A 12,316-nucleotide genomic window follows, 5' to 3' on the forward strand; every position below is an offset into this window, starting at 1 on the left:
ATCTTTTATATATGAATTTCGTATCTTTAATTATATAATTAAATATATGAAATCGTAGAAAAATGTTGAAAATACGGATTTATTAAGAATCAATGAGTTTAAAAATTCATACGTTTTTGTGCAGCCAATTCTTCTGAGCAATGCAACAGTTTAAAGAAAAAAATTTCGTCTTATATTTTTCAAAGTATATCTTCAACATCCGTCATTTTGTAAAATAGTTTCTGTAACTCAATTTTGATTTTCTTAGTTATCAAGAGAAATGTTCAAGCTTTAATTTAAGTTTTGGTTCATCTCAATGCGATGATTTTTCATTATCGTTATTCGAAAATATTAAAAATTTGTGCTAAAATTTAATGCTCCGTTTTTTTGCCGGTAAGTGTAATTACCCAAGTAACAAATCAATAAAATTTGGCATTGTTATGAAATTTACACTTGAAAACGTACTTTTGTGAGTGCCAGACCATCATGGTCTAATTAAATTTGATTTGTTATACTTAATGTGCCTCAAATTAAAAAAGTTGAAAGACATATATGTCTTTCAACTTATACTGGTATATAGTACTGAAATGTCTAATATATAATACTGAAAAGATCCGATAAAAATACACATTAGCATATTTTCTGATATAAATCTTCAATCTTTAAAAATATAAAAAATTGGAAAATTGTTATACAGAATAAATTTTTATATGTTTTATAATGCATTTTGTATGTATTTTATATGGAACTCTTATATGCGTTTTATACCGTTAAAATACATATTACTAATTATTATTATTAATATAAAAAGTTCAAAGAAATATACAAAATTGGGAAAATTTTGTGGTGTAAAACTATTGCCATTTGGCGCTCACAACGCTCGCAAGCATTCTTGTTTAACATTCGATAAACAATAGGGAAATACTTCCATGAGCGTTATGAGCGTCAAATAGAACGCATTCCTAGTCTGAATCCTCATACAGATATCGGCGTTTCGACCGAGTACTGATTGATGAAAAACAGATTATAGGAATAAAATTTACCCCCATTACCTATTTTTCACTAATCATGCTCGGTGTCAAAGTGCCGATATCTGCATGAGAATCCGAGCTTACTCGTATATGCAGTGATAAATCGATAGTGGTAATCGAATCTTAATAACTATAATATATAACTCACACACACGGCCTGCCAATTGCCAATGGTTATTTATTAGGCCGTTCACGAACAACGTTAATCTATTGTCAAGTAAGATTGTATAAGTGGCAAATATGGGCTGCTTATACTGACCCAAACTAATTTTCTAGTTTTTGATCAGGATTTACTCATTTAGCAATTTCATTTTTATTAGAACTTGTTTCATATTTTACTTCATACCATATCTATATTAAGTTTCATGACGATTTTGTACCATAAAGTTTTTCCAACTTTGTATATACTTTTTTGTTATTATTTTATTATTATTAAAATTAGAACACGATAACGCCTTAATTTTCGGAAATCGAATTTAGAATTTAATTTTCTTATTTGTAGATCTCTTGATTAAAAATTCGAATATTATAAAAGTTAATATTTTTATGTATTAAAAAAAATTAACGAATTACTTTAAAAATAGTTTTCGAAAAGTTTTTTTTTTGTAACAATATATATTATTTTTCTTCAATACTTATTGTTAGTAAAAAATTAACATGCGTATGTAAAAAAATGCTTAACTAAATTACTTTAATAAAAAGTATTTAAAAATGAAAATCGCTTCAAGGAAACTTTTGTCGGAAAATTTTAAAAAATTCGTAAAAAAACTACAATATATAGATGTACCTCGTGTTTTAGTTTGTACTCTTCTACGAATCTAATTATCTACTCAGCTTGTCTGACAAACAAATAATGTTTGTGAGCGTTATGACGTCAAATGGAGCCTTACTCGTAAGCGTAGTGATGAATCGACGGTGGTAACCGAAGATTATCACATTCGCACGTTTGAAATACCTAAACGATATTCAGCTTGACTCTCTCAAGTTGCATCACAGAAGAAATGTTGTATGTTTTCCTTAGCGCAATCGTTGACTTCCTTCAATAAACACTTTGACTTACAAATGACGGGTTATCAAAATCAGATCAAATGCGTCCAAGGACCATGGCCAGCAATGCCATGCGTACGTAGACTCCGTTTTCCGCCTGCCGAAAGTAAGCTGCCCGTGGATCAGTATCAAATTCTTTACTTATTTCGAAAACACGTGGTAGAGGGTGCATCACTGCCATCTTTCTCTTCGCACGAGACATCAGCTGCGGAGTTATTATGAAGAATCCGCACATCTGTTGTACATGTAATGAGTTTTTTAAAACTTAAATTAATGTGTCAAAATTAATTTAAAAACAAATATTGAATAAGTAAAAGCGTAATTCGAAATAAAATGATATTTAGTTTTAAACATCTATGAAACGCCTGGACATACGTTGGAAATTTTTGGTATATATGAGTGATCGTCAATTAATTCGATCGTCTGTTAATTCAGTGTAAGCTTACATTTAATTTTCGCTCCAAGAACGTTCCGAACTTTAATCACATATAATTTTATATAATTTTGAATAGATTAATGTAATAATTTTAAATATAAATATTAATTATTAAAAACCTAATTCGTACAGAGTTTCGTAATAAAAGAAGTATATGAGCGCGTATAGAATGTACTTGCTTTCTTACGGAAATTTCAATGCTCGAATAGCGACCCACCTTGTGATACTGTTCTTGCGTAGCAAAACGCTCATTTTGTATTCGCGTCATATAAAGTACGTCGGTGTCGGGTAGAGCCTCTTCCAGAGTTGAGAATCTTTCTTGAGGGATACCACGTTCAGCCACGTAATTAACGACATGATTTGGCATATCAAGGCCAGGTGGATTAACGTAACGAAGTTCTACGTTGTACAGGGTTAGTAGTCTACATCAGAATTAAAAAATGATATGTATTAAAAGAAAACATCTTAGCTTCAATAAAATGTCATAAAGGATAATTACATTGTTTGAAATAAAAATTAATTGTATAATTTACAATTGTACGAATTAAACTTGTTATTTAGAATCAAGTAGCTTCTTCGATTTTTATTGTCAGTTATAAATATATTGTTCTTAACAAATTTGAAATATTTAAACATTTATATTTTCTTATTAAAAATACATTCGAAATTCTATTGATATATTGGATTCTATTGATCTATTGAATTAAATTTATAGATTGAGTATTTAATCATGTTTGAAGGAAAAAATTTGGTTTATTTTATTTTTATAATGTTTCTTCACAATTTCAGGTTAAAATATATTTGAAATTGACATCCTTTCAACAAAAACGTCTATCGAAGTCAACAGTTTTAAAAACATGACTTTGCACAAATTTATTTTGATATATTGTTCAATTTTGCAAGTAGTAAAAATGAATTCTTAGTGCAAAAATGAAAATAACAGGTACAACTTCCAATGACTTTGATCTTGACAAATATTATCTAGAATATGATCCTGAACAACATTCAAGAGGTTTTAGCCGTCGATCGGACATCTTGCGTAATGCTAATATCGACGGTGTACTGTAACTTTCAAGTCTTATAACTCGAAAAGTACTTAATGAAAAATTTGAAAAGCTCTTGATGCCAGCTATTAAATTCTGGCATAAAAAATAGGGTGTTCCATTTAAAAAAATTAATTGATGTGACCTTAACGACGCCACCCAAGGTCAAATCAATGGTATCTTCTCATGTCTCCCTCCGAACCATACAACTTTTGTTTGAAACATTTTTCCATATCTACCATAGTTTTTGAGAAATCTTAATACATTATTTAAAATGGATACCCTGTATATGTGTGTGTATTTGTCCATCATATTGGTCAACATCAAAATTCACTACTCAAAAATTGCAGCATGTTTTAACAGCTGCAAAAAATTTGATCATTCCTTTATAGGGCATATAAACTTATCGATAATATTTACGTATTTCTTGCTTTTCTTTTTTAAATTGATTACCTTGGATAAAGAAAAGCGGAATCTTTTTGTCACACTAACCTTGCAAGAGAATGGACGGTTCTACCGTGCTTCAAATCTCCGACCATGGTGATTGTAAGACCATTTACAGTTCCGAATTCATCTCTAATTGTGAAAATATCCAGCAACGCTTGCGTCGGATGTTCACCGGTTCCATCACCGGCATTTAATATTGGTTTCCGACTATGTTGCGCTACTCTCTGTTTAAATTATTATTAATTTAAGATTAGGAAAGATGTAAAAGAATTTTATATATTTTTCAATTATAATTTTGAAAAAACTCGTGATGCAAAAAATGTACAATAAGCATCATACTATTTGCTTTGATAAAAAAGATTAAGTAAAAATTTTCCAAAAATAAAATTGAATTAAAAGTTGCAAAAATAAAAAAGATTATTATTAAAATAAATGAAATAAATAGTTTTTTATGTTTATGTATATAATATCAATACTCACAGCTGCCGCACCTGGTGCTGAATGTCTGAGTACAACTACATCCGCGTATCCTGCCATTACTGTTACTGAATCTAAACATAATAATTTGATAATTTATTAGATATTTAACGAAAGATTAGAAAAGAAATTATTCCCGCATGTTTTGTAGATTGTCTCTGTTTATCACGCAAAAAGATATTTTGCTGCTTCAGCTAAAATTATCGCTGTTTTTTGTACCTGATAGAAAATTATGTATCACATACACATAGAATTTATAGCACAAATCTAAATTCTATCTCTGTCATCTATATGATTAGATGCAATACATATCCAATATCGTAGTACTTGTTAGAAATTTAAGCTATTTTTCGTACTTAGATAATTTTCGCTATAACTCCAAGATCACTTTTTTTTGAGTGTAGTAAAGAATAATAATTAGTCGGAGTACATTTCACTCCAATATTTATCAAGGATCGTGTTTTTATTGTATGAAACAAATTTCTATAAACCTTCTAAGGTTTCGCCTTTCTTCACTGATGATGTAGAACCATCCATGTATATCACGCGTCCACCGAGACGTTCCATTGCGGCAGCAAAACTGCACGATGTTCTCGTGCTGACTTCGTAGAAGATAGAAGCCATAATCTTCCCCTTAACCATATATTATACTTAATCTTTTTAACTAAGAAATTAAGGAAGTTTTGTATATTATTTAAAATTCGTAATCAACATAAAATTCTTGAATTTTATAATGGTTTCTATATATATATCTTTAAATTATTAGCAAAAGAAGCTATACAAATAATCTTTATTTACCTTTAAAATATGATCCAAGGGTCGTTCTTTTCTGATAGCATTTCGGAAAGTTTCTGTTAAGTGAAATATATCCTTCAATATGTCTTTATTAAAGATATCCACGGTGAGCACGTGATGTCCGATTAGACTGTTGCTTGTATGGACAGTTGGAATCGATGCGACGGCAGTCATAAGCAGATTTGGATTACTGTCGCTTTTGTATCTAGTAACATTGCTGATGGGCAACGGTGAGACAGTTCTTTGAGAGGATAGTGCCTTGGAATGTTCTTTATCGACGGCGTCTGTATACGGCGCAAAGTGGACGCTTGATTTGTGCGATGCCGGTTGCAAAAGATGTGTAAATAACTCTGACAAAATAGAACATAAATTAATTGATTTTTCATATTTTAATAACAGTGAATTATAAATTATTTTTATTATTGTTGTTGTCATTATTATTATTGTTGTTGTTTGTTTTTGCAATAGCAAGACATGCAATGTGAGAAATAACATTTGTGAAATATTTAATCTTATTCGTTAATACACATATTTATCGATTCATATCAATATATTTATAAATATGTATATTTATCAATCTTAAACGTATTTCTACAAATATCTTAACGAAAAATCTCAGTTTGACATTATAAAAAATAAATATATATAATTTAAAATATATTTTTTAAATATATATATATACATAAATTCATTTTAACAAAATTTGATTTTATCACAATTGGACAAGATGAGTTCATCTATTAATTAATATTTTTTAAAATTTAGCTTGTTATTTAATAACGCAGAGCAATTTTTTTACAATTTGTATTATCATACCGATTTGTTCGTCTTCATGCACATCAACATGTATGCTTGGTTTTTCGTAGTTCGGCGATACGAGACTGTCTAGTGATAATGGTTTGTTGACGATATCTGCGAGCTGAATGGATGTTGTCGGCGCATGGAACATTGATGAAATCTTCGTATTATATTGTATATCCCTGATGTCTTGACCAAATCCAGGATTTATTAGTACTTGTCCCTCAATATAAGCAATCTCGCCTCTTAAGACCACTCTATGCACGGAACCGCGAACTTTCATGCCAGTGAAAGGTGTCCATTTCGATTTGCTGTATGTCATTGCTTCCGGAATAATCCATTCGTCATCCATATCGATCTCAATGTATGTGTTACGTTGGTCGGGGATATTGAAGATCCTTTTGGGGTTTCGATACAATTTGTCTATAATATCCTGTAATCGATAAACAGTTTTGTTTAGGTTTTTACAGCATTTAGTAATGTAACATATATAACTTTATTAATAAAATATAAATGCATATTATACTTTTTTATCACAAATTAACAACGTCCTTATACATACATATTATATTATGCATCTAATAATAAACAGGAACGGTATTGCTTTAATAAGATTTACTTTGCAATTAGAATTATCTAGCGTTTCTTAAAAATGATGATGAACAAAAAAGCGCTTTATTTATTTTTACTATTAGTGCTACAAGTGGATCTTCATGCTCGAAGACTTATCTTGAAGACTTATTATCAGAAAATAGCATTCATATGTAATGGAGGAAGTGATAAGCATAAACATAAGACCGCGTTTAAGAAAAGTTGGAATTTTCAAAATTCCTTTCCAAGAGTAATGCTCAATAAATTACTTCGCAGAATTTTTGATTGAATAAACTCAAACAGATGCGTTATCTCTGTACCAACGATTATGAAAATATGTAGTACATACATATAATTCATATTATTTCGTAAAAATTAAATGAGAAGTTTCTTTTTATCAAGTTTCTTTTAAATATGTTGTTTTATTACGTTACATTAAGTATTACGAAACGTATCTGAGAATTGGAATGGTATATATGACGTTTGCATTCTTGAGAGTTATTTTCGCGTTATCGTGCAAAGTGCTTATCGGCATTAACAGCCAGACATCGCTGAAAGTTATAATTCAAACAAAATATACCTCTATGGTCAGCCTTCCTTCATGCACAGCGGTCAGTAAGAGCGGTAACATAGTTTCCAAGCCGGGAAATCCTGGTAATGGTTTCTCGGAAGACTTCTCTTGCACAGTATGTGGAGCTTTACAGGGCAAATCAATGTCTCATTAAAAACGTGCGAATTATATAAAATAAGCATACGATAAAAGCGTGATTTCGTGAGAACTTATCCTTTAATATTCTTGAATAAAAATAGGCAATGATTTTACCGATCTTGCGAATTATCAAAACGTTTGTTTTTATCGGAACACCTAATTGCTTATTATTTCTAAACAACAAATGCAAGTATCTGATATAATATCAAAGCCTTTGGACAAAAAAAATACTCTTGTATGATTTATAAAAGCAAAGCAAAGTAGCTGTTATATAAACATGAGATATCCATCCTTTTATCTCCAAATCATAGAACAATGCTGGTCGTTATCATTTTGAGATATTGAATTAAATTTATTCTGCTACGTGACTGCAGCGCGAATTTTGTGAAAATTATAGCTTGTACGAGGGGCACTATTTATATTTTGAACCTAATAATAAAAAAAAACAGTAATTTGTCATTGAAAATGACTTTATTGTTTTTCAAAATATTCTCCTTTATGATCTATACACTTTTGCATACGTTCGAATCACTTGTTTGCACCAATCGACACGAGCATCTTTTTGAGATTTTGTCAGATTATGTGGGATCCAACGAGAACAAACCTTTTTCACGGCTAAATGATCATGCAATATTTTATATATGGTGGAACTAATGCCTAAGGTTGTCTCAATCTCACAGTATGTCACATGACGATCTTGCATTATTAGTTTTTGCACAGCATCAATGTTTTCTGACACAACAACTGATTTTGGACGACCTTCACGACTTTTGTCGGTGAGCGAACGGCGACCACGATTAAATTCGTTATACCAGCGTTTCACAGTGGCAAAGGATGGGACTTTATCGCCAAAAGTGGAAGTAAGTTGATCGATGCACTCCCCTATCTTGATAATCCACGTCGAAAAATCCACGTAATAAATCATTGCACGAAAATTTTCACGAGTTAATTCCATTTTTTCGCTGAGACACAATTTTCAAGTGACTGTAAACAATACAAATCGCGCTCAAATAACAAAACGTTCTGAAGAAGGTTATAGTCAAAAGTGTCAAACTTTCTAGTGGAAACGTTAGATGGCACCTGACAACACTCAGTGTTGCCAAGGCTCAAAATATAAGTAGTGCCCCTCGTAAATTAATTACAGTTACAATTATAAAGGCATTAAAGTATAGCAATAAGTTGACGTACCATGATCGGTTGCGAAACAATCGATAACATTTATATTATCCCAGAGAGCCTGTTGGTCCTCCTTTGTTCCCAAAGTGGGCCTTACTTGACCTCTTCCGTAGCCTATTCGATCCAAATCATCCCGGCAAAGAAATAAGTGGTGTGGACATACCTCGCACGTAACTGCCAATCCCTGCAAAAAATATATATGTAGAAAATACATATAAGAAAATACAATTAACGTCGATATTTTCAGATGTATTTCAATTTAAATATATAATAAGAGCACTTTTTAATTTAAATTATATTTGCCACCTTAATTCCCAGCAAACACAAATATATCTCAAACTCGTAACTCATATATAATCTTAATTTTTTGGATCGTAACAGTGATGTCAAAAGTTAACAGTGAATTTACGGAGAATGTTCTCAAATTTGTCGTCCCATTTTACCTATAGTAGTTACATAACAGTGATATGATTTAAATACGAAACGGTGACAGGGTTGACATATAACAATTATGTATTGAGATGAAATGCATATATTATATAACATTTACGCAATGCAAAATTTGTCACTGTGACATCACAAATGGGTGAAATTGTTATTTATCTGTTACTTATTGACATCGACTCAATTTCTTTGATTTGAAGAAGTTTTTTGATTATTTCTTGCTATTAGAATTAAAAAAATAATTTATGTAGTTTTACAACTCTTTTTTTAAATAAAAGAAATATATTTTTTATATGTAACAAAAAATTTTCTTAAATAAAAACTATTTTTTTATATAATAAAAAGATTACGGTTATAGTATATCTTAACGAAAAAAATAATTTTTTTGTTATTATTTACTTTTGTTTTTCCAGTTCAATTTTATTATTTACTGTTTCGCATACCTATATTCTTGTCTTATTAACTACAATTAATTATTGAAAAACGCATCGCATCGCCGCCAAGATTTGAACCTACGTTCCCTAGAACAGTAGCCTAATACACTTACGCTGAGCTAATCGCACGCTTGTAATCGAGTCATTACCAACGTTATTTATACATCTTATTGTAACCATTCTTATATTAATTTCATGCCTCTGTTGACAATTTAATATTATTAATATTTGAAGAGATTACATGGAAACGAAATAATACGCTGGTATTTATTCACTTAGTTAGAAAATGATAATGATCTATCCATGTTAAATATTTATTCTTTATATTTTTGTATCTATAAAGGAAAAATCTATGCGACAATCGTATATAGTATTATCTAATTGTATAAAAATAATTAACTGATAGCAATTAATAGAAGCAAACTATATAGAACCTAACCTATCTTTTGGATAGACTTTATTTGCTAACGATACTGATTATTTTGATTATTTGTTATATTTACGAATAATAAAAAATAATTTGCATAGTATTCATTGATCGATCGTTTTCTTATCAATTTATCACATTTGTTGTCCTTTAATATGTTTATATAACAAAGTCATTTCTCTCAATGTGTAAAAACAAATATAATGAAATATGCTCAAACATTGAAAAAGTGACGTATAATTTATGAAATTATGTTACATCGTAGTGATGTAATTTTTTAGGAAAGTACAATCTCATAGTTTTAGTGATATAACTGTTACAGACTACAGTATACATTTCTGCAGACTGTATTTCTGTAACCAAAACATGTATTATATTATTTACATCTTTTTCCATTATGGCTTAGTGATGTAAATGTATTTTGTATTTGTTATGTCTTATTCATAGAATGGTATATGGATGTAACTTAATTAGGTTTAATTTACATAATTATGTTATGTGCTAAATATATAACAAAGACATGTAACAAAATTATCATGTTTATATCAGGATATCTCGTTTACGCCATAAAGCTGTCTTGTTGTTATAAAACAGAGACGTCTGAATAATAACAAAAAAATTATATAACAGTGTCAAGTCATATTTGCTGGGTTGTTATAAATTTTTAAATTATTAAAATTGATTTTTAGTTTCTTATACTCTATTATTAATTACTGGGTTACGTAAATTTTTTACATACAATTATTTTGGTTTTGTGATAGACGTCTTTTTTATTGATATGTATTGTTAGGATACTCACATGTTCTTTAGCAGCTCGAATGATTTGTATTTCCTCTTTACGTGCTACGTGACACACATGAATCGGCCTGCTGTGCAAACTCGCCAGCAGGAGGACCGCAGCTGTGGTTTGTCCTTCCGCATGCACGCACAAAGGATACTTTTTCGGCCAACTTTCGAAGTGCTACAAAAAAGAAGTAGCCATAGATGTATATTATATAACTGGAAATATAAATATTACGTTAATTACTTTTTATTTTGATTAAAATATGATTTTTATTTTGATAAAAATATTATTGTTTTACAACAATTAAAATTGTTTCGAAATAATTTTTTTACACACACACACACACACACACACACACACACAACAGGCGCATGTATTTGGAATCTTCTTTATCTTTTTTGTAAAACATATTTTTTAATAGATTATACATTTCACGCACACATACAAATTTATAAATAAGCTAGATTTGTTAAAGAATATATTTTAGAAATGAGAATCTTTCAATATTTTTTACAAACGTGCAAATCATTTACCTTAATCCAAACAGTAAGATCAGTGAGACGAAGAGTTGTAAATGTTTCATTCAGGTACATTTTTAAAGCGGCCACGTGTGGTGCTATTTCACGTATATCATTATAATTATCCGATGAGGCACCAGCAAAAAGTGCATAATCGCATCGCGAATCAGCTACAGCTTGCTATTAAAATAGACAGTAAATGATATTTTGATATTAATTTTATTATAATAAATTATTTAAGATTATTCTTAAACGTGATTAAAATTTATTTAGACTGAATCTAATCGATAATAAACGAAAAACATTAACAAAAATTGCGTGAAATTAAAGGTTAATTTTGAAATATCTATATAAGAAATCAATGTCTCATATATACTGATAAGTAGATATTCGTGTGTGTCTTTTTAAACATAAAAAGAATTTCAAAACTCATAACGATAAAATAAAATGTCACTTTTTAAGTTATTGTTATCATTCGGTATCACGTTGTTAAAGTTTGGTTCGCTAGCTGCAGCGATCGATTTTTGTAATTATGTGATAGAGTTCGATTTTTGATTATCACTTAGATATAGGAGACTTGAAATTGCATTTTTAAGCCAATATTTTAATTTAATTTAAAGAATATTTTACTAAACGTGTTATATATTATTAAACGATAAAAACTCAATACTAAATATTCAAGCATCGTATGAACACCACAGTTGATTTAATAGAGATAAAAGCATCGAACGTCTAGTACATATGATCATAATGAAACAAGACTTAGCTAGTTTATCAAAATTTCTGTTTATGCGCTTATAAATTTGAAAGTATCCTGGAAAATTTTGGTATCAATTTTTCGAGACAAAAATTAGATCTTTAATATATATAATCTTTAATATATTTATTATAATATATTAATTTAAATATATTATTTTAAATTTCAATTTAAATTTAGTTTGATTAATATTTTGTTAATAATAAATAAAAATATGAATAAAGAATATGCGAAAAATCAACAATCAAGTTAACTTTTAAGACAGAAGGAGAGAAAGAGAGATATATATTTACATAAGGAATTTTTCTTACCGCTTTGGCGATCGCGAAAGTCTTGTGATCTACTACCGCAGGATTGGTATTCGGCATCGCAAAAATGATTGTTATGCCTCCGGCCAGCGCTGCCGCGGTGCAAGAAGCGAAG

The 12,316-nt window shown here is 29.6% G+C and overlaps 1 protein-coding gene across 1 annotated transcript in view; it reads right to left on the bottom strand.

The window, feature by feature from the left end:
• Nucleotides 1–1,743: 1,743 nt before the first annotated feature.
• The window catches only part of rudimentary (carbamoyl-phosphate synthetase 2, aspartate transcarbamylase, and dihydroorotase rudimentary), a 34,414-nt gene continuing 23,841 nt past the window's right edge, over nucleotides 1,744–12,316 (bottom strand). Inside the window, exons 16-27 of the mRNA XM_018448527.1 lie at nucleotides 12,205–12,309; nucleotides 11,152–11,316; nucleotides 10,634–10,795; nucleotides 8,542–8,713; nucleotides 7,225–7,340; nucleotides 6,072–6,486; nucleotides 5,259–5,605; nucleotides 4,952–5,093; nucleotides 4,464–4,534; nucleotides 4,029–4,207; nucleotides 2,711–2,915; nucleotides 1,744–2,292 (exon numbers count right to left, since the gene is read on the bottom strand). Of these exons, the coding sequence (XP_018304029.1) occupies nucleotides 2,095–2,292; nucleotides 2,711–2,915; nucleotides 4,029–4,207; nucleotides 4,464–4,534; nucleotides 4,952–5,093; nucleotides 5,259–5,605; nucleotides 6,072–6,486; nucleotides 7,225–7,340; nucleotides 8,542–8,713; nucleotides 10,634–10,795; nucleotides 11,152–11,316; nucleotides 12,205–12,309 (2,277 nt within the window). The 3' untranslated portion in view covers nucleotides 1,744–2,094. The remainder of the gene's footprint in view (nucleotides 2,293–2,710; nucleotides 2,916–4,028; nucleotides 4,208–4,463; nucleotides 4,535–4,951; nucleotides 5,094–5,258; nucleotides 5,606–6,071; nucleotides 6,487–7,224; nucleotides 7,341–8,541; nucleotides 8,714–10,633; nucleotides 10,796–11,151; nucleotides 11,317–12,204; nucleotides 12,310–12,316) is intronic.

Source organism: Mycetomoellerius zeteki, unplaced genomic scaffold (genome assembly GCF_001594055.1).
Source record: "Mycetomoellerius zeteki isolate Tzet28-1 unplaced genomic scaffold, Tzet1.0 scaffold222, whole genome shotgun sequence".
In the NCBI taxonomy this organism is placed as follows: domain Eukaryota; kingdom Metazoa; phylum Arthropoda; class Insecta; order Hymenoptera; family Formicidae; genus Mycetomoellerius; species Mycetomoellerius zeteki.